Source organism: Triturus cristatus, chromosome 1_2 (genome assembly GCF_964204655.1).
Source record: "Triturus cristatus chromosome 1_2, aTriCri1.1, whole genome shotgun sequence".
NCBI classification, from domain to species: domain Eukaryota; kingdom Metazoa; phylum Chordata; class Amphibia; order Caudata; family Salamandridae; genus Triturus; species Triturus cristatus.
Genome location: NC_140580.1, coordinates 277,349,896 through 277,373,610, shown reverse-complemented (window position 1 = coordinate 277,373,610; position 23,715 = coordinate 277,349,896). Strand labels below are relative to the sequence as shown.

At 45.1% G+C, this 23,715-nt stretch overlaps 1 protein-coding gene across 6 annotated transcripts in view; it reads left to right on the top strand.

Annotated features, from left to right (window-relative positions):
* The window catches only part of LOC146867157 (uncharacterized), a 1,274,092-nt gene that overhangs the window by 1,198,014 nt on the left and 52,363 nt on the right, over positions 1-23,715 (top strand). For all 6 annotated transcript variants that reach the window (XM_085603699.1, XM_085603695.1, XM_085603693.1 and 3 more), the window contains one exon: positions 20,819-20,917. In XM_085603699.1, coding sequence (XP_085459825.1) covers positions 20,819-20,917 — 99 coding nt within the window. The remainder of the gene's footprint in view (positions 1-20,818; positions 20,918-23,715) is intronic.

Below are 23,715 nucleotides of genomic sequence, written 5' to 3'. Positions count from 1 at the left end.
ACAAATGGGCTGAACTAAATTTAGTGCTGGCTGTTTCCTAGGAGTTCACACCGGTCAACTCACATGTTTTGTTCACATACCCTTTGCAGCATGGTTTTGGAATTCACTAGATTGTCACAAAAATGTAACATATGCCAAGTTCTGTTTTGCATAACACCACTTCTGCCAAGCCTCATTATTTTTCATCTTTTAGCATAACAGTTTGCTTTTCCCAAATCCTCCAAAAATGTCCTCTTCTCACCTTGTGATCCATGCGTATGACATGTGTCCTTAAGTTTTACATGGCCTAGTAGAGAAAAACACCTAACATTGTTTTCTAGGACTGTAAGGCCTACCTCTCCCATAAACATTCATTGGGTTGCCTTTTTACATTTAGTCAGTGCTAACATTTAATTGGGAGTAGGTAGACATGTCATGTTTAGACTCAAATAAATTGTTGTTTAAAATCCTTTTAAATGGTAAAGTCAGATTTTGAGTCACAATTCTGAAAAGTTGACTTTTAGAAAGTTGCCATTTTTTTGTCTTAACCATTTGTGCCTTTGGCCATTCTCCTAGTTCACATGACTGTGAATGGCTCTGCTTGTTGTTTTTTTTTTGTATTCCTCCCAGACAATGAGAACAAAGGGCACTAGATGTTGGCAGGTGGCAGAGCTGTTCCCTGTCCCACTTGCACTTCAGAGGGCTTGCCTCCAGCACAAACAAAGGACCTTGACACTAGCCTTTTGTCCATCCGGACTTCTAAGAGGCTTGACACAAAAACAAAATTTTTTTCCAGAACCAGGTTTTGGGGTAGTATAGGGAATACTTCCACGTCTAAGGCTGGCACCAGGTATACATTTTGGACCGAGACCAAAACCAGGAGTGCAGTTCCTCTGGGAGAAGGGGGGTTAAGAAAGGGGGGAGAGCGATTAGTCTCTATAGAATGCCCTCACACACCTAGCAAGGTGTCATGCTTCATCATAGGGCTGTGCTCCTCGTCGGGCCGGCGCTGCAATGCCCGACGGGCTCCCGCTAAGGGGCTCTTTTTCGGAGATCTTTTTAGAGACAGCCGTATTGGTGCGTGGGGGTAGGTGCAACAAGTGTAGTGAGTGGTGGTGTAGTGAGTTAAAATAGGTATGGTATTGCCAAACGATGAACCATTTTATTCTGGTGGTATACCAGCCTAAGTAAAAACAGGTGACCCCCCGAGGGATTATAATGCTCCCTAGGGAAGTAAAAAGGTCGACATGTTTCTTGCTCTATGCCCTTCCGGGTCGGTGGCAATTCATCAGGACCAGGTGAGAAAGTGCTCCAAAAAATATATGATAAACTCTACTACATAATAGGTGATTCAAAAATTATAAGTACATCACCAAGCAATTCCATTGGGTCCCTAAGAGGAGTGGACCCACTGTTGCGGTACCTAAAAGAAAAGAGAAAAGAAGGACAACACAGACACATAAAACATTCCAGCATATAAAATTGGGTGCTGTTAGGCTCCTGTGGGAAACCGTGCGTCTATTGTGATGGCCAAATCAATGTGTGCTCACACAGAAAATCTCAGGAGGAGATCATGCCTTATCGTATTAGGGTTACCAAAATACGTGATACTGTGCAAACACCATGTGTGCCAATTGCTATAATGTGCTTCACGAAGTGCTCAATGGCAAGGGATCGCGATATGTTACCGAGCGAAAATATCGTTAAAATGCACTGTCGTCCCCAGCCCTCTGAAGACGTTTATAAGCATGGTATGCAAATTACGTGGTGGGAGGCTAAAGGGCGGGTGGTAACGACGCTAATCCCACGGATACTAGTGCTAATGGCTAAGTATATCCCAACGATGCTCGTACTGATGGTTGCGGAGCCCGTGATGGTGAGACTCACCCCCTGGGGGACAGCGATTGCTGTACGGGTTCGCCTGGGGGCCGTGGAGCGCTCGCCCTAAAAAAGATTAGGGAAAGTATTGAGTACCTTAGAGGCTGCTGTACAAAGTTAACACCCCAGAAAGCGCTATGTACTTACAAAGTCGGGGCGCAGGCACGACCGGGATCCTATTTAGGCTCAGGCTTCCGTGACAGGCCGGCAGGGGTGTGTCCTAGATAAAGGAAGTGATCAGTCGCATGGGGGCAAACGACTAGACCGCAAACTCAAGCGGCCATCTTGGGAATGACAAAAAACTTTATTGTGCGAACAGTACAGGGAAATGCGAGTGTCCCATAACAGTCGAGCTTAAGGCATGCACAACAAAGGTCATGTTAGAAACGCGCTGGAAAGTGGCTCAGCGGATATTATACTGCAATGACGGGAATAATTAGAAATATATATATATATATATATATATATATATATATATATATATATCTATGACTGGTGCAGTAACATAGAACAGCCTCAGAGGCTAAAAGGGAAGGTAATGGACAAGAATACAAATATGTAAGGTTCACCTGTAAATACACTCGCAAGACCACTTTGTTGGCTCCATCAGGACATCTATTTATGTGAGGTGAATTATGAAGGTCAGTAATTCAAGCCAGTGGATATTGCCTGATGCGCAAAAAATTTTTGGGAAAAACTATTGGTATTGTTTAAGGTGACAGACAGGAATCACCTTAGTGTAGGCTGTTGAAATCAAGTTATTGGCTCATACCGGCCGTCTCATATATGAGATGGATCATGTATTGTTTAGGGTGGCCCATGGTATATCATCGTTGAGGCCGCTAGTATGGCTAGAAATTCTGAAAATCCACTGCTGTTCCTTTCGGAAGAGGGCCTCCTTACTGATCATTGGGAAAGCCTGTAGAATTGTCCACGTAAGATCATTGGCAGTATGGTTCTTCTCCAAATAATGGGTGCACCTTTTGGTGTTAATCTTCTTGCACCTAATGTTGCTTCGGTGCTCAGAAATCCTGATCTTTACTGGACGTGTCGTCATGCCGATGTACATAAGGTCACATGGGCATTGAATTAGATAAATACAATTGCGGGTGTTGCAATTGGTGTGGGATTTTTGTTGCCAAATTAAAGTTTCTGAAAAGGTGATAGATTTGCTTGTTTTCGTTAGAGTACAAGCGGTACATTGTCCGCATGGGTGATGGCCTGTCACAGGTGGAAGTCCCCAGAGTCGTTGTTTGGATGGAGGGGCTAGTTTGGGTCTGGTGCTAATAAGCATACTTTTCAAATTGTCAGTCCTTTTGAACGCAAAGCGGGGCTTGGGGACTTCCCAGCCTCCTACCGATAACAGATTCCAATGTTTCTTGATTATTTTTTGGAAGGTGTTTGATTCAGGGGTGAAAGTGCTAACACACATAATTAGATCAGTTTTGATTTTTTCTGTAGAGGCAAGCAAGACATCCCTGTTGGTATTGCGTGCTCTTTTGTAGGCCGTTTGCGTGATTGTTCCCGGATATTCTCTTCGAGCCAAATGGCCAGTGAGATTATGTGCTTGTGATTTGAAGTCCTCCAGTGTACTGCAATTGCGTCGGAGTCTGAGATATTGTCCATATGGTAAGTTGTTACGTAAAGCCTTGGGATGGAAACTACTAAAAAGTAGTGGGCTATGGCTGTCAGTAGGTTTTTTGTAGGTTTTGGTGTTCAACCCTAAAGGGGTTTTAAGAATGACCAAATCCAGAAAAGGAAGCTCATGAACTTAGGAGTTGGCCGTGAACCGAAGATAGGGGTTCAGGCTGTTCACCCAAGCTACAAAAAGGGGGATAGAATTCAGATCCCCTTTCCAAAAAATGAGAATATCATCTATATACCTCCGCCAAAGGGTGACGTTCTCCTTATAGATATTAGTCTCAGATAGGATGTGATTGGCTTCAAAGTGTGCCATGTAGAGGCATGCCAGGCTGGGAGCAAATGTGCTCCCCATCGAAGTGCCCTGGACTTGATGGTACATGCGGTCTTCAAATTGGAAGTAGTTTTTTGTTAGGGCAATCTCTGCACACTCCATGATGAAAGAAATTGGTGTGGGCGAGTCCCATATTTGTGCTCGAAGTACTTCTTCCACAACATCCAGGGTGGCCCTCTGGGGAATGTTTGTGTAGAGGGCCTCTACATCCAAGGTGATAAGTGCATCCACACTATTGCCAGTCTCATTGACTTGTTTGATGATATTAAGGACATCCCTTGTGTCAAGTAGAAAAGTTGGAGTCTTTTGTACAAGGGGGTGTAGAAAGTGGTCACAGAACCGCGAAAGGGGTTCCAAAGCCGAATTGATACCTGACACAATGGGTCTCCCAGGTGGAGGTAGAACACCTTTGTGAATTTTTGGTAATGTGTAGAAGTACGGTATACGGGGATCATTATTCATTAAGAATTCTGACTAGTTTTATCCAGCCTTGTATTAAAGCACTGGTCACTAGTGTTCTTATTGTAATGATCAGCTTTTTGGTGGGATCCTCTTTGATTTGCACGTAATACCGTGTGTCACTCAATTGTCTTAGGCATTCCGTTCTGTAGTCCGGGGTGGACATGATCACTATGGCTCCCCCCTTATCTGCCTCTTTGATGGTAATCGTCGTGTCTTTGCTGAGATCAGTTATCGCCAAGTTTTCCAGGCGGGAATTGTTGTGGAAGGTTTTTTTCTCTGTCATGGCACTAATGTCCTTGATGACTGCTTTTTCGAAAGCCAGAATTTCCGGTGTCACCATTGCAGGCAAGGGCGTAAAGGTGGAGGGTTTTCGCAGGCCTGAATCTGATTGGGAAGAGGAATTTTGGCCTGTGAAGAAATTTCTCAGACGGATTTTCCGAAAAAGATCGTGTACTTCGCAGTGAGTCCTGAATTCATCGTGTCGTGGTGTGGGCACGAATCCCAGCCCCTTGGTAAGGACCTTTTCTTCAGTCTGGTTTAACTGCCGATCTGATAAGTTCACTATCAATTTTTCTTCCCTCTGTGACTCCTGAGTTCCATCGGGCCTTGGTCTGTTTGGTCCTGCCAGTGGACCTGTTTTTGCTGATTGTATCTGCCTCTTCTTCTTCCTCTGCCCCTGCCCCAGCCTCTGCCTAAAAAAGGTTGTGGTATGTAGGGGTTGAAGGGTAATGGTCCCTGTTGGAAACCAGGTGGTTGCCACCTGAGTGGACCAGGAAAATGAGGCATAGTGTAGGTGTACTGTGGGTTAGGCGGGCCGTGTTGTTGGTAATGTTGTTGACCTCTCCAACTGTCGGTGCTGGAATTGCTACTGTTGGAGGTAGTTCTCCGGCGGGAACTGGAGCTGTCATCTGACGAGTAATCACTTTGTGCTTGTTGGAAATCGTCTTTTAAATAAGGGTAGATTTTTTCTTTATTGAAGCGCCCAATATCTTTCTGAAGTTTGTTAATTTTTTGTCGCATTAGATAATCCTTATTTTCTGTGATTTCGCTGTTGATTTCTGATAGCTTGGCTTTAAAGGCCGCGATGGTTATAGTTGCTTTCAGTGCTCCTTCGGCAATGGTGATCTGAATGATTAAATCGTCAGCCAGGCGTTTAGCTGTCTTGATAATCAGTATCAACCAGTCCCTAGTGCACTTCCAAGCAACTAGGGACCATTCCTCCTTGAATTGCTTATCCTCCAGAAAGATTCTTGGCATATTGGAGACAATAAGCCCATTGGGGGCTATATTGGCGCGTAGATATTCAGTCATAATTGCCCCGTGCATAATGATCTTCATCAATTGGCGTTTCATGTTGGTGATGCTGTTCCAGTCGCTGCCCAGGCTAGTGGTAGCCATAGCTCCGTCTGCATCTAGTAGGGATGGTGTTCTTAGGATTTCTGACACCAGGTCATCGTCAAAGGATAATCCCTGGTGTTGTTCCATGGTCGTGGGTGTCCAAGGGAGGAAAAAGGAAGGGAAAAAAGAAGCGGTAAGTGTCCGCTAGCCAACACGGGCTAAGGTTCCACGGCTGAGCCGCCGTACGTAAATGCTTCAAAAAAGGGAGGAACCAAGAGCTTTTTAATGAGGTCCTGCACCGTGCTCCAAGGAATCGAGACCAAAACCAGGAGTGCAGTTCCTCTGGGAGAAGGGGGGTTAAGAAAGGGGGGAGAGCGATTAGTCTCTATAGAATGCCCTCACACACCTAGCAAGGTGTCATGCTTCATCATAGGGCTGTGCTCCTCGTCGGGCCGGCGCTGCAATGCCCGACGGGCTCCCGCGAAGGGGCTCTTTTTCGGAGATCTTTTTAGAGACAGCCGTATTGGTGCGTGGGGGTAGGTGCAACAAGTGTAGTGAGTGGTGGTGTAGTGAGTTAAAATAGGTATGGTATTGCCAAACGATGAACCATTTTATTCTGGTGGTATACCAGCCTAAGTAAAAACAGGTGACCCCCGAGGGATTATAATGCTCCCTAGGGAAGTAAAAAGGTCGACATGTTTCTTGCTCTATGCCCTTCCGGGTCGGTGGCAATTCATCAGGACCAGGTGAGAAAGTGCTCCAAAAAATATATGATAAACTCTACTACATAATAGGTGATTCAAACAACAATTCCCGCCTGGAAAACTTGGCGATAACTGATCTCAGCAAAGACACGACGATTACCATCAAAGAGGCAGATAAGGGGGGAGCCATAGTGATCATGTCCACCCCGGACTACAGAACGGAATGCCTAAGACAATTGAGTGACACACGGTATTACGTGCAAATCAAAGAGGATCCCACCAAAAAGCTGATCATTACAATAAGAACACTAGTGACCAGTGCTTTAATACAAGGCTGGATATCAAAAAACGAGTCAGAATTCTTAATGAATAATGATCCCCGTATACCGTACTTCTACACATTACCAAAAATTCACAAAGGTGTTCTACCTCCACCTGGGAGACCCATTGTGTCAGGTATCAATTCGGCTTTGGAACCCCTTTCGCGGTTCTGTGACCACTTCCTATGCCCCCTTGTACAAAAGACTCCAACTTTTCTACTTGACACAAGGGATGTCCTTAATATCATCAAACAAGTCAATGAGACTGGCAGTAGTGTGGATGCACTTATCACCTTGGATGTAGAGGCCCTCTACACAAACATTCCCCAGAGGGCCACCCTGGATGTTGTGGAAGAAGTACTTCGAGCACAAATATGGGACTCGCCCACACCAATTTCTTTCATCATGGAGTGTGCAGAGATTGCCCTAACAAAAAACTACTTCCAATTTGAAGACCGCATGTACCATCAAGTCCAGGGCACTTCGATGGGGAGCACATTTGCTCCCAGCCTGGCATGCCTCTACATGGCACACTTTGAAGCCAATCACATCCTATCTGAGACTAATATCTATAAGGAGAACGTCACCCTTTGGCGGCGGTATATAGATGATATTCTCATTTTTTGGAAAGGGGATCTGAATTCTATCCCCCTTTTTGTAGCTTGGGTGAACAGCCTGAACCCCTATCTTCGGTTCACGGCCAACTCCTCAGTTCATAAGCTTCCTTTTCTGGATTTACTCATTCTTAAAACCCCTTTAGGGTTGAACACCAAAACCTACAAAAAACCTACTGACAGCCATAGCCCACTACTTTTTAGTAGTTTCCATCCCAAGGCTTTACGTAACAACTTACCATATGGACAATATCTCAGACTCCGACGCAATTGCAGTACACTGGAGGACTTCAAATCACAAGCACATGACCTCACAGGCCATTTGGCTCGAAGAGAATATCCGGGAACAATCACGCAAACGGCCTACAAAAGAGCACGCAATACCAACAGGGATGTCTTGCTTGCCTCTACAGAAAAAATCAAAACTGATCTAATTACGTGTGTTAGCACTTTCACCCCTGAATCAAACACCTTCCAAAAAATAATCAAGAAACATTGGAATCTGTTATCGGTAGGAGGCTGGGAAGTCCCCAAGCCCCGCTTTGCGTTCAAAAGGACTGACAATTTGAAAAGTATGCTTATTAGCACCAGACCCAAACTAGCCCCTCCATCCAACCAACGACTCTGGGGACTTCCACCTGTGACAGGCCATCACCCATGCGGACAATGTACCGCTTGTACTCTAACGAAAACAAGCAAATCTATCACCTTTTCAGAAACTTTAATTTGGCAACAAAAATCCCACACCAATTGCAACACCCGCAATTGTATTTATCTAATTCAGTGCCCATGTGACCTTATGTACATCGGCATGACGACACGTCCAGTGAAGATCAGGATTTCTGAGCACCGAAGCAACATTAGGTGCAAGAAGATTAACACCAAAATGTGCACCCATTATTTGGAGAAGAACCATACTGCCAATGATCTTACGTGGACAATTCTACAGGCTTTCCCAATGATCAGTAAGGAGGCCCTCTTCCGAAAGGAACAGCAGTGGATTTTCAGAATTTCTAGCCATACTAGCGGCCTCAACGATGATATACCATGGGCCACCCTCAACAATACATGATCCATCTCATATATGAGACGGCCGGTATGAGCCAATAACTTGATTTCAACAGCCTACACTAAGGTGATTCCTGTCTGTCACCTTAAACAATACCAATAGTTTTTCCAAAATTATTTTTTCGCATCAGGCAATATCCACTGGCTTGAATTACTGACCTACATAATTCACCTCACATAAATAGATGTCCTGATGGAGCCAACAAAGTGGTCTTGCGAGTCTAAATACAGGTGAACCTTACATATTTGTATTCTTGTCCATTACCTTCCCTTTTAGCCTCTGAGGCTGTTCTATGTTACTGCACCAGTCATAGATATATATATATATATATATATATATTTTCTAATTATTCCCGTCGTTGCAGTATAATATCCGCTGAGCCACTTTCCAGCGCGTTTCTAACATGACCTTTGTTGTGCATGCCTTAAGCTCGACTGTTATGGGACACTCGCATTTCCCTGTACTGTTCGCACAATAAAGTTTTTTGTCATTCCCAAGATGGCCGCTTGAGTTTGCGGTCTAGTCGTTTGCCCCCATGCGACTGATCACTTCCTTTATCTAGGACACCCCCCTGCCGCCCTGTCACGGAAGCCTGAGCCTAAATAGGATCCCGGTCGTGCCTGCGCCCCGACTTTGTAAGTACATAGCGCTTTCTGGGGTGTTAACTTTGTACAGCAGCCTCTAAGGTACTCAATACTTTCCCTAATCTTTTTTAGGGCGAGCGCTCCACGGCCCCCAGGCGAACCCGTACAGCAATCGCTGTCCCTCAGGGGGTGAGTCTCACCATCACGGGCTCCGCAACCATCAGTACGAGCATCGTTGGGATATGCTTAGCCATTAGCACTAGTATCCGTGGGATTAGCGTCGTTACCACCCGCCCTTTAGCCTCCCACCACGTAATTTGCATACCATACTTATAAACGTCTTCAGAGGGCTGGGGACGACAGTGCATTTTAACGATATTTTCGCTCGGTAACATATCGCGATCCTTTGCCATTGAGCACTTCGTGAAGCACATTATAGCAATTGGCACACATGGTGTTTGCACAGTATCACGTATTTTGGTAACCCTAATACGATAAGGCATGATCTCCTCCTGAGATTTTCTGTGTGAGCACACATTGATTTGGCCATCACAATAGACGCACGGTTTCCCACAGGAGCCTAACAGCACCCAATTTTATATGCTGGAATGTTTTATGTGTCTGTGTTGTCCTTCTTTTCTCTTTTCTTTTAGGTACCGCAACAGTGGGTCCACTCCTCTTAGGGACCCAATGGAATTGCTTGGTGATGTACTTATAATTTTTGAATCACCTATTATGTAGTAGAGTTTATCATATATTTTTTGGAGCACTTTCTCACCTGGTCCTGATGAATTGCCACCGACCCGGAAGGGCATAGAGCAAGAAACATGTCGACCTTTTTACTTCCCTAGGGAGCATTATAATCCCTCGGGGGTCACCTGTTTTTACTTAGGCTGGTATACCACCAGAATAAAATGGTCCATTGTTTGGCAATACCATACCTATTTTAACTCACTACACCACCACTCACTACACTTGTTGCACCTACCCCCACGCACCAATACGGCTGTCTCTAAAAAGATCTCTGAAAAAGAGCCCCTTCGCGGGACCCCGTCGGGCATTGCAGCGCCGGCCCGACGAGGAGCACAGCCCTATGATGAAGCATGACACCTTGCTAGGTGTGTGAGGGCATTCTATAGAGACTAATCGCTCTCCCCCCTTTCTTAACCCCCCTTCTCCCAGAGGAACTGCACTCCTGGTTTTGGTCTCGATTCCTTGGAGCACGGTGCAGGACCTCATTAAAAAGTTCTTGGTTCCTCCCTTTTTTGAAGCATTTACGTACGGCGGCTCAGCCGTGGAACCTTAGCCCGTGTTGGCTAGCGGACACTTACCGCTTCTTTTTTCCCTTCCTTTTTCCTCCCTTGGACACCCACGACCATGGAACAACACCAGGGATTATCCTTTGACGATGACCTGGTGTCAGAAATCCTAAGAACACCATCCCTACTAGATGCAGACGGAGCTATGGCTACCACTAGCCTGGGCAGCGACTGGAACAGCATCACCAACATGAAACGCCAATTGATGAAGATCATTATGCACGGGGCAATTATGACTGAATATCTACGCGCCAATATAGCCCCCAATGGGCTAATTGTCTCTAATATGCCAAGAATCTTTCTGGAGGATAAGCAATTCAAGGAGGAATGGTCCCTAGTTGCTTGGAAGTGCACTAGGGACTGGTTGATACTGATTATCAAGACAGCTAAACGCCTGGCTGACGATTTAATCATTCAGATCACCATTGCCGAAGGAGCACTGAAAGCAACTATAACCATCGCGGCCTTTAAAGCCAAGCTATCAGAAATCAACAGCGAAATCGCAGAAAATAAGGATTATCTAATGCGACAAAAAAAATTAACAAACTTCAGAAAGATATTGGGCGCTTCAATAAAGAAAAAATCTACCCTTATTTAAAAGACGATTTCCAACAAGCACAAAGTGATTACTCGTCACATGACAGCTCCAGTTCCCGCCAGAGAACTACCTCCAACAGTAGCAATTCCAGCACCGACAGTTGGAGAGGTCAACAACATTACCAACAACACGGCCCGCCTAACCCACAGTACACCTACACTATGCCTCCTTTTCCTGGTCCACTCAGGTGGCAACCACCTGGTTTCCAACAGGGACCATTACCCTTCAACCCCTACATACCACAACCTTTTTTAGGCAGAGGCTGGGGCAGGGGCAGAGGAAGAAGAAGAGGCGGATACAATCAGCAAAAACAGGTCCACTGGCAGGACCAAACAGACCAAGGCCCGATGGAACTCAGGAGTCACAGAGGGAAGAAAAATTGATAGTGAACTGATCAGATCGGCAGTTAAACCAGACAGAAGAAAATGTCCTTACCAAGGGGCTGGGATTCGTGCCCACACCACGACACGATGAATTCAGGACTCACTGCGAAGTACACGATCTTTTTCGGAAAATCCGTCTGAGAAATTTCTTCACAGGCCAAAATTCCTCTTCCCAATCAGATTCAGGCCTGCGAAAACCCTCCACCTTTACGCCCTCGTCTGCAATGGTGCCACCGGAAATTCTGGCTTTCGAAAAAGCAGTCATCAAGGACATTAGTGCCATGACAGAGAAAAAAACCTTCCACAACAATTCCCGCCTGGAAAACTTGGCGATAACTGATCTCAGCAAAGACACGACGATTACCATCAAAGAGGCAGATAAGGGGGGAGCCATAGTGATCATGTCCACCCCAGACTACAGAACGGAATGCCTAAGACAATTGAGTGACACACGGTATTACGTGCAAATCAAAGAGGATCCCACCAAAAAGCTGATCATTACAATAAGAACACTAGTGACCAATGCTTTAATACAAGGCTGGATATAAAAAAACGAGTCAGAATTCTTAATGAATAATGATCCCCGTATACCGTACTTCTACACATTACCAAAAATTCACAAAGGTGTTCTACCTCCACCTGGGAGACCCATTGTGTCAGGTATCAATTCGGCTTTGGAACCCCTTTCGCGGTTCTGTGACCACTTCCTACGCCCCCTTGTACAAAAGACTCCAACTTTTCTACTTGACACAAGGGATGTCCTTAATATCATCAAACAAGTCAATGAGACTGGCAGTAGTGTGGATGCACTTATCACCTTGGATGTAGAGGCCCTCTACACAAACATTCCCCAGAGGGCCACCCTGGATGTTGTGGAAGAAGTACTTCGAGCACAAATATGGGACTCGCCCACACCAATTTCTTTCATCATGGAGTGTGCAGAGATTGCCCTAACAAAAAACTACTTCCAATTTGAAGACCGCGTGTACCATCAAGTCCAGGGCACTTCGATGGGGAGCACATTTGCTCCCAGCCTGGCATGCCTCTACATGGCACACTTTGAAGCCAATCACATCCTATCTGAGACTAATATCTATAAGGAGAACGTCACCCTTTGGCGGCGGTATATAGATGATATTCTCATTTTTTGGAAAGGGGATCTGAATTCTATCCCCCTTTTTGTAGCTTGGGTGAACAGCCTGAACCCCTATCTTCGGTTCACGGCCAACTCCTCAGTTCATGAGCTTCCTTTTCTGGATTTGCTCATTCTTAAAACCCCTTTAGGGTTGAACACCAAAACCTACAAAAAACCTACTGACAGCCATAGCCCACTACTTTTTAGTAGTTTCCATCCCAAGGCTTTACGTAACAACTTACCATATGGACAATATCTCAGACTCCGACGCAATTGCAGTACACTGGAGGACTTCAAATCACAAGCACATGACCTCACAGGCCATTTGGCTCGAAGAGAATATCCGGGAACAATCACGCAAACGGCCTACAAAAGAGCACGCAATACCAACAGGGATGTCTTGCTTGCCTCTACAGAAAAAATCAAAACTGATCTAATTACGTGTGTTAGCACTTTCACCCCTGAATCAAACACCTTCCAAAAAATAATCAAGAAACATTGGAATCTGTTATCGGTAGGAGGCTGGGAAGTCCCCAAGCCCCGCTTTGCGTTCAAAAGGACTGACAATTTGAAAAGTATGCTTATTAGCACCAGACCCAAACTAGCCCCTCCATCCAACCAACGACTCTGGGGACTTCCACCTGTGACAGGCCATCACCCATGCGGACAATGTACCGCTTGTACTCTAACGAAAACAAGCAAATCTATCACCTTTTCAGAAACTTTAATTTGGCAACAAAAATCCCACACCAATTGCAACACCCGCAATTGTATTTATCTAATTCAGTGCCCATGTGACCTTATGTACATCGGCATGACGACACGTCCAGTGAAGATCAGGATTTCTGAGCACCGAAGCAACATTAGGTGCAAGAAGATTAACACCAAAAGGTGCACCCATTATTTGGAGAAGAACCATACTGCCAATGATCTTACGTGGACAATTCTACAGGCTTTCCCAATGATCAGTAAGGAGGCCCTCTTCCGAAAGGAACAGCAGTGGATTTTCAGAATTTCTAGCCATACTAGCGGCCTCAACGATGATATACCATGGGCCACCCTCAACAATACATGATCCATCTCATATATGAGACGGCCGGTATGAGCCAATAACTTGATTTCAACAGCCTACACTAAGGTGATTCCTGTCTGTCACCTTAAACAATACCAATAGTTTTTCAAAAATTTTTTTTTCGCATCAGGCAATATCCACTGGCTTGAATTACTGACCTTCATAATTCACCTCACATAAATAGATGTCCTGATGGAGCCAACAAAGTGGTCTTGCGAGTCTAAATACAGGTGAACCTTACATATTTGTATTCTTGTCCATTACCTTCCCTTTTAGCCTCTGAGGCTGTTCTATGTTACTGCACCAGTCATAGATATATATATATATATATATTTTCTATTTATTCCCGTCATTGCAGTATAATATCCGCTGAGCCACTTTCCAGCGCGTTTCTAACATGACCTTTGTTGTGCATGCCTTAAGCTCGACTGTTATGGGACACTCGCATTTCCCTGTACTGTTCGCACAATAAAGTTTTTTGTCATTCCCAAGATGGCCGCTTGAGTTTGCGGTCTAGTCGTTTGCCCCCATGCGACTGATCACTTCCTTTATCTAGGACACACCCCTGCCGGCCTGTCACGGAAGCCTGAGCCTAATAGGATCCCGGTCGTGCCTGCGCCCCGACTTTGTAAGTACATAGCGCTTTCTGGGGTGTTAACTTTGTACAGCAGCCTCTAAGGTACTCAATACTTTCCCTAATCTTTTTTAGGGCGAGCGCTCCACGGCCCCCAGGCGAACCCGTACAGCAATCGCTGTCCCCCAGGGGGTGAGTCTCACCATCACGGGCTCCGCAACCATCAGTACGAGCATCGTTGGGATATACTTAGCCATTAGCACTAGTATCCGTGGGATTAGCGTCGTTACCACCCGCCCTTTAGCCTCCCACCACGTAATTTGCATACCATGCTTACAAACGTCTTCAGAGGGCTGGGGACGACAGTGCATTTTAACGATATTTTCGCTCGGTAACATATCGCGATCCCTTGCCATTGAGCACTTCGTGAAGCACATTATAGCAATTGGCACACATGGTGTTTGCACAGTATCACGTATTTTGGTAACCCTAATACGATAAGGCATGATCTCCTCCTGAGATTTTCTGTGTGAGCACACATTGATTTGGCCATCACAATAGACGCACGGTTTCCCATAGGAGCCTAACAGCACCCAATTTTATATGCTGGAATGTTTTATGTGTCTGTGTTGTCCTTCTTTTCTCTTTTCTTTTAGGTACCGCAACAGTGGGTCCACTCCTCTTAGGGACCCAATGGAATTGCTTGGTGATGTACTTATAATTTTTGAATCACCTATTATGTAGTAGAGTTTATCATATATTTTTTGGAGCACTTTCTCACCTGGTCCTGATGAATTGCCACCGACCCGGAAGGGCATAGAGCAAGAAACATGTCGACCTTTTTACTTCCCTAGGGAGCATTATAATCCCTCGAGGGGTCACCTGTTTTTACTTAGGCTGGTATACCACCAGAATAAAATGGTTCATCGTTTGGCAATACCATACCTATTTTAACTCACTACACCACCACTCACTACACTTGTTGCACCTACCCCCACGCACCAATACGGCTGTCTCTAAAAAGATCTCCGAAAAAGAGCCCCTTCGCGGGAGCCCGTCGGGCATTGCAGCGCCGGCCCGACGAGGAGCACAGCCCTATGATGAAGCATGACACCTTGCTAGGTGTGTGAGGGCATTCTATAGAGACTAATCGCTCTCCCCCCTTTCTTAACCCCCCTTCTCCCAGAGGAACTGCACTCCTGGTTTTGGTCTCGATTCCTTGGAGCACGGTGCAGGACCTCATTAAAAAGCTCTTGGTTCCTCCCTTTTTTGATACATTTTGGACCCTCATAGCACCTCTTCAGAAGACTCCTGGACCTGTGGACATTACAGAAGAAGGGCTATCTTGACCGCCCTGCTGCTTGAGGCATGACTTGCCCCCTAGATGACTGCCCTGCTGCTACCACAGGACTGCCCTGCTGCTCTGCCTGCTCCTTGAGGACTGCCCTGCACTCCGAGAAGGAAGAATAAACCTGCTCCCTTCACCCCAGGAAAACCTGAGTGGCTCCACGGGTCAGTTGGCTGACTTCCTGTCAGAGCTACAGAGACACCACAAGCTTCAGAGGACTCCCTGCAAATGCCCAGCTGACCTGCTTCACCTGGACTTAACTGGACCTTCAACTGGACCTGCCTTAGCCCTGCTGGCCTCTGCTAGTGTGAGTCCCTTGTCCCCAAAAGGTACTTCTCCAGGACTTAGACCCTGGGCTGGCATCAGAGTGCACTCTTCTACACTCAAATGTGAATGGGCCCCCTCATGCCGAGACTCTGCTGCCCGCAAAGGCTTCACACTACAGTGACCGCTAGTGACACCTGGCAACACAGGATCTGCATTTTATGCTACAGCAACGACAGCTGGTTGTCACCACCAATGTAAAGCTCCAGCAACTCCTGTCATCCACAATGCCTGAAAGTCTCTTTACTGTACAGCAAAAGCAGCCTGCACCACCCTGCTTGCTTTTAATGCCACAGCGACCATCCGCAACACTTTCCCTGCTCCTCGCGGTCACCTCAACAGCAAACAGAACTCTCCGTGCAGGAGTTTGAAAAGGTAACTTTTTCAGTTGGACTAACCTGGTCCCTATAATCGACCTGCACTCCCTTGCAGTCGTCCTGAACTTGTGACTTTCTCCCAAGCTAGCACGACCAGATGACTACCAGTGGCTCTTTGTACTTTTAGGTGCTATTTTTAATAGCAATTTTAAAATGTAATATCTGATTGCGTTATGGTCGCTCTGGTATCATTTTGTTCACTAAAAGTGTACTCTATTTTTCTAAATTGGTTTGGAGTTTTCTTGTGTTGTGTTTTCACTTTATTACTGTTTTGTGCTGCATAAATACTTTACTTATTTCCTTTAAGTTAAGCCTGATTGCTTTTGTGTCACGCTACCAGGTTTATTTAATGTCTTTTGTGGTTCACCTTGACAAGGACTGTGGTTGTTGCCTAAGTGGGGTTTCCGCTCCACTTCACCAAAAACCCAATTGCTTACAGTCAGCACTCCATCTTAAAACCAGTTTACCAAGCACTGAACGTCAGTGTAGATTACCACTTACTACATATTATTTTAACGGAGGAAAGGGTACCTTCATTTTGGAAGCCCCCACTTCGCTCTGTTTAAAAGGCAGTATGACAATATGCAGGTGCTTAGTGATCAATTTTAATAAATTAGGAATTACAACAAACTGTAGTAGTACATTTTTTGGGAGTATATTTTTTGCAAATCTGTTTTGTTTTACTGATGTGCAGTGGTCGATAGTAGTAGCACTAACCTAATCACAATTCTAGTTTTAGAGACAAAACCAGGTCCCACACTCCTCCGTTTCAGGAAACGACTCAAGACTATTCTGTTTAGGGAGGCTCTGGACACAGCATGATGCCCCTCCAAGTGGTGTATTTGTGACTGCTGGTAGATTTTGGCCACTCTCTTGAAGTGCTAAAAGACATGCCAGTGATTATGCGCTCTACAAATCCCAGCTAACATAACATAACAGGTCCCATCAACAAGGACTATTACCCTGACTTCATTGAATGTGCTTTACTGAAACGTCTGATGAAGAATGGGTATTAACCCTTTTTTTCCCCGATTGTGATGTTTTATTATAACCTATGATGTTGCCTTATATGAAAGATTTCTTACACTTCATTTGCATTTTTTTAAAAATTATGTAAGTATGTAATAATCCATTTTAGATGGTGCATGTTTCCAGCAAGAAAACGTGTTATTGAACAATTTGTTTACATATACAATTGTATCTTCTGTAGGTGGTTGTAATGTAAAAGTCAAAGACATTATGACAAAAATAGACAGTCGAGTTTTTTTAATGAAAGAAAAGGGAACATGCTAGGGGCATTCAAAATGGCTCAGCCTACTTCACTAATGATATTGAACTACTGAGAACTCTCATTTGTCTTCTCCTGGAGTGGCAGTATTAGGAAAGATGGGTCAAGCCAGAAAACATTCCCATCAATGGATTTGGACCCTACAGGCACATAGGAATTCTTTGTAGGCATTTAAAAGTTTAAACTAGTGGGAGCATGCCTATGGTGTCAGTCCTGATTCATGCCTCAGCGACCCGCCCCTTATTGAGCCTTCCAGCAGAGAATGATCATGCGCTTAACTCTGTCACGTTGTCCTGGGATCTGAATTCCACTAGCTTTTAAGGATTACCTTTATATTTAGGTGCAAAGCAAAGAGGTAATCCCTAAGCCGTGGGTGTTACCGTAAATTGATCACTACCCTGCAAGCCTCTTTCAGCTCAGCAGATTTGCAAGATCACTGATTCAACTCCCAATCTTGATCGATAGAACAGCTGAAATGCACAAGTACCAAAGACGATTCAAGGAGTGCCCTGGCCTGACCACTTCGCTGTACTACATACCTCCCTGATCCTCCTCTCAGAAATCCCCCACTTTAGCCTTTTCATTTGCCCTAATGGGGTGATTAGCAACCAATACCTGCCTGTTGAGGACTATTTTCTACCACACTTGTTCATTACTTTTTCTGGGCATTAATAAACAATAAATTCCCAGTGTATTTACTGGCAACGTCATTGTGATGCACCAATATTTTAAGCTGTGTATGGGTGCTCAAATAATGCAACCTCGTGTGGTACCAGACCCATATTGATGTTCTACTAATAATTTATGGTACAGAGAACAATATTCTTGTAATTGCACAAATGCTCACAAAACTAAACATAAACATGGAAGTAAATCTGAAAACATGTAGAGCTGAACAAAGAATTATTAAATCAATGCAATATATTTGTACCAATAGAGTGACAATTAACCATTCAGTATAAACATATGGTGCTCCATAAGTGCTAAGTGTGCTTGTGCAGTGCATCAAAAAGTGACTATATGGGGCCGATTCCGATCCGGGAAATTTTTTTCCCGTACGACTCGTATCCGTATTTTTTTACGTTCGAACCGTACAAGTCCCATCCAACCGGTGAAGTACCATTCGTACATAACAAAATACATACAAATCGTATCGGGAAAAGGTCTACGAGACGTCCCCGGACAGTTTTACGTACAAGTCGTAAAACTGAAGTCCGAGCGCACAAGTTCGATCCGTACCGGCGTTCCGAATACACAAGCGTATGGAAAACGTCCCGTACGGAGCGAACTTTGTACGACCCCTACCCCGGGTACACTTGTGCCCGGGGTATGAGTCGTTCGGCCCGCCCAGCCTCCCCCCGCATATGTCCGCACTGAACCCCCCGCGTATGTCTGCACCGTACCCCCGTGTATGTCTGCACCGTACCCCCCGCATATGTCCGCACCGTACCCCCATGTATGTCCGCACCGTACCCCCCCACCCGCATATGTCCGCACCGTACCCCCACCCGCGTATGTCCGCACCGTACCCCCCACCCGCGTATGTCCGCACCGTACCCCCCCACCCGCATATGTCCGCACCATACCCCAGGCGTACCACAATCCCCGCGTATGTACAGATCGTACATATGCGACGATTGGGGTACGCCTGGGGTACGGTGTGGACATACGCGGGAGGGTACGGTGTGGACATACGCGGGGGTACGGTGCGGACATACGCACCGTACATACGCACTGTTGGCCTATGTACGGTGCGTACCCCAACAGGGCGTATGTACGCACCGTACATATGCAATGTTGGGGTATGCACGTACATGATGACACGTACGATGTGGTTGATGACGTGTACGTCGCGTACCGGGCCCCCTTTTCGTCATGCATCGCAGCATACTTAGCTTTTTTGGCTCCCGTAAAAAAATAGCCATGCGGAGTGCTGTAGGTACGAATCGTACTTGCTGGTCCGTGCAATGCTGCCTAAATTCTTACGGACCTCGCGTTCGCGCTGTCCCGGATCAGACTTATACGTGTCTTTTAGCCGTACGGTCTTTTGTCCGATTCGTATGGAAATAGGATTCCTGTACGAATCGTACTTGCTAGTTCGTTCGGTTTATTTACCGGGTACGAGTCGTATGGAGAAAACGCTCCATACGACGATTCGTACCCGGTTTCTCCATGATCGGAATCGGCACCTATATGTACACAAAATCAGAAAATTGCAATTCTCTTAGTAAGCCTACTGGTTATATCACAATTTGTTTTCTCTCTTCAGTGGGCTGATAGTCCTATGTCCGTAGATGCCCGACAAGTAAACATTACTATGCAGACAACATTAAAAAAATAATTGACGTTTCGATCCTCTTAAAAGGCATGTACTTTCATTATATCTACATGGGTCTTCATCAGGACTTGGTATGGTACAACCTGGAGTCTCAAAAAAATACTTGTTAGACCTTCAGAAACCACAGCGTATCCTCAAAAGTATCAGGTTCTGGATTTCAATGGAGTTAGAAAATAACTGGATGTGCTCATTTCACATAAAACTCCCCTGCATGGATGGCGCCCAAATCAAATGTCAGATGCACGTTGTTTAATTTCTTCATATCCCGAATTAAATTCACTCATAAATACTGGATCTGCTTCACTCTGTGGCAATCAGCAAGCAACTTACTAGTAGGTTATGCATTACTAGACACAGTGTCATGTGTGTAAACATGTTTTTAATTCTTTCATGTCAGCAATCAGTAGGAAAACAACTCGAATATGTTGACCATAAATGTGGAAAGCCCTAAATTCTCAAAGTCCACTGAGTTAAAATGACACCTTAGATATGTAGCTTCACATAGGTGAGGAATGATTAAAGACCAGAACTGTGTTTATGTTCACTATATGTTAGTCAAAAATGTAATCCACTTCTGACAATATATATTTTCTGTTTCTCAAACAGAGAAATCCTGTAGCCTTGTGGATTAAATAACCAAATACTTTCATGAAATTATATATATGGGTGAGGCAGCAGTAACTTATGTTGGTCAAAAGTTTCTAAAGTAATTGCTATCTAACAATTAAGGGTTGTGTGAAATTAAAGCTTCACTGGCTCAGTTGGCTGACCTTTACAACCTTTGCACTGATTGAAGTTTAGGAATTCCAAACAACTTTGTCTTTGTGGAGAGTTTCCGGCAAAAACATTTTATTGCAGCCGAAAATTAATGTAGAAATGAAATTTCTCTCACTAAAGTTATTTTATTCATTTTTTTATTTCCCTGAAAATATATTTTTTTTTAGTTTGTTTTCAACCGTGTTTTTAGTTATACTTTTGTACTTCGCAAAGTTTGCAATGTTTTAAAAATATTTCAAGTAGTTTGGAAGAGAAGTAGTGCAATTCTGCATACCCCTCTAGAAAATTCCTCAATGTTTCACACATTGTGTACAAGAGTTCAAAGGTCATTATTGGCTAATCTGTTGTTTTATTCTTTCAAGGTGTCAAGATAACAGTTATCGAAACTTGCGATGTGCCATGATGCCAGAGAGAGACCTGAATACAAAGCTGTTCGACGAACACATTAAGTCTAAAACTCGGTATGCCATTCCACCTTATTACAGCTATATACACCCCCCTGGGGCGTACATTGTTTGCCTACCTTGGCACAGTCTTTGCCAGACATGGAGGCTTTTTAGAACCATTTCCCTCTCTTCCCAGAAAAAAGGTGTGTACCATATAGAAGATCAGTCAGGTAGAAATTGAAATCACCTGCTCCGTGGAGGGCGGCTTGTAGTGCTTCCTTAATCCCCACCCCTGAGGGAGAGTGCTGTTCCCACGGATAGTGCCCATCCCTCGTGTTGGGTCAAGGAGGGATTTGCCATTGCCCCCATGCAAAAACATCCAGGATAAGACCAGCAAAACGCTATTGTGATTTCTCTCTTTTGCCTGCAAATTTTTTAACGCAACACAAACGCTGATGCACAATTTACAGCCTTTCCAGTAACCCTAGTTCTTAACGGCAGGCTGCATATTTTCAGGCAATACCATGCTACCCGAGAAGCCTGCAGTAGGTGGAGCCTAGATTCGTGGGGAATAGGCATCATGGCTTGATAAGCATTGCATAAATATATGGGCTACCACCAGGCGATAGACCCTGTTACCTCCCCGTGATAGCCTTTTACCTTTCTAATATTGATGTTACAGGTGTCTCTGCAAACAAAACCAAAATGGAATGGATTACCTAAACTACCTGGGTGATTTTAACGTGCTATTTTCACCGAAATACATATAGTTATAGTGTGGTATTTTGATATAGTTTTGTAGTGGGTAGTGCTGTTTGTGGTAGCAAAATCATTTGATATGTTTTACATTGGTTAAAACAATAGGATCCTTAATTTTTGAGCTGTAAAACGGGTCGTCTACCGGAAAAAGATATGAAGCGAATCACACAGGTACACTACAAAATATGATTCGTACAGGATAAACCAGGGTGTGCAAAAGGGATTCAAGCATGTATTGTAGAGACCCAGGGGCCGATTCCGATCCTGGAGAAACCGGGTACGAACCGTCGGTCGGAGCGTTTTCTCCGTCCAACTCGTACCCGGTAAAAACACCATACAAACATGCAAGTACGATTCGTACGGAAACACCATTTCCGTACGATTCGTACAAAACACCGACCGACACAAAAACACATACAAATGTGATCCGGGACGGCGCGTACGCGACATGCGGATGGAGTCAGGCAGCTTTTTACGTACCAGCAAGTACGATTCGTACCGACAGCACTCCGGATGGCTATATTTTTACGGCACCGAAAAAGTGCCGGAAAAGCTAAGTACGCAGCGAAGCGTGAGGAAAATGGGGCCCGGTACGCGCCAAACATCCCCCCCAGCCCCCCGTATGTACGCGCCGTACCCCCAGCCCCCCACGGACGGACGTGCCGTACCCCCAGCCCCCCGCGGACGGACGCGCCGGTCCCCCACCCCACCTGTGTATGTACGGCGCAGACCCCCACCCGTGTATTTACGGCGCGGACCCCCACCCGTGTATGTACGGCGCGGACCCCCACCCGTGTATGTACGGCACGGACCCCCACCCGTGTATGTACGGTGCGAACCCCCACCCCCGTATGTACGGTGCGGACCCCCACCCCTGTATGTACGGTGCGAACCCCCACCCCCGTATGTACGGTGCGGACCCCCACCCCATATGTAAAACCGTCCGGGGACGTGTCGGACACTTTTTCCGACCCGAGGACGTGTCGGGGTATATTCCCAATGCGATTCGTATGGTGTTTTTTACATACGAATCGTACTTGCCAGTTTGTACGGGACTTGTACGATTCGTACGTAAAAAAATCCGGATACGATTCGTTTTGGGAATATTTCTCCAGGATCGGAATCGGCCCCCCAATATGTTGCTGGTATGTGCCTCACAAATGGCTACACCCAAAAGCCATTGGAAGAGAGATAATGTAGGTAGTTGGTGGAGGTTCGTACCCTTTTTAGTCACGCAAGGATTTATTGCAAATGGTGTGTTCCGTTGGACAATAAAAAATCTCTTTATTGTCTTGTGTAGGCAAGTTAATATTGCAAAAGAACAAAGAAAAACAAACAGCCGCTGGGGGTCGCGCAACTAGTTACGCGACCCCCAGCGGCTGTTTGTTTTCCTTTGCTTTTTTGGTTCAATGTGCAAAAGAGTATGAAGAAATAGAGGCTTCAAAGTGTCAAAGGAGGATCTTCAGTAGAAGAAGAGAAAGGAGCTGAATTACTAGAAAATCAACACCTCATCTTTACTCATTTAAAGTGCAGGGCTCTTGACCAGCTGCATTCATAGTTTCAAGACTGTCTCAACTTTTCGACACAACTTGAGCATAGTCATATTTTTAAGTAGATTTTGCTGTGTGTCTCTATTCATGAAGGATTAACTCCTACTACCTCTTTTGAAAGGAGGGTATATGCCCACCTGGGAGGTATATTGTTAGGTGGTAATACAGTTTACCAAAAAGCAATTTCAAAACGTAGTGTAAGAGTGATCGTAAATAGATACATGTTCATATATTGTCCTAGGCAGAGGCTCTCTTCTCTGAATCTAAGTTGCCATGTAGAATCTGTGTAGTCATGGCCCTCTTTGTATCCCCAGTGATGTGTATTGAACCATGTGCGGGCACTTATGTAATTGTCTGTTGGTGCAGGAAAAGGTAAGGCAACTGCCTAATTTGACTTCCGTAATGCACCCTTATAATGATTGCTGGTGGGGCTATCCCATCCCAAGATGCCCATGAAAAAAAATACAATGAAATACCCTAACGCCTTCTTCTCCCAACTGAAGAATGCACAAAGATGTTATGTCCCAGGGGATCCATAGAAGCACAAAGACTGTAGTAAGGAAC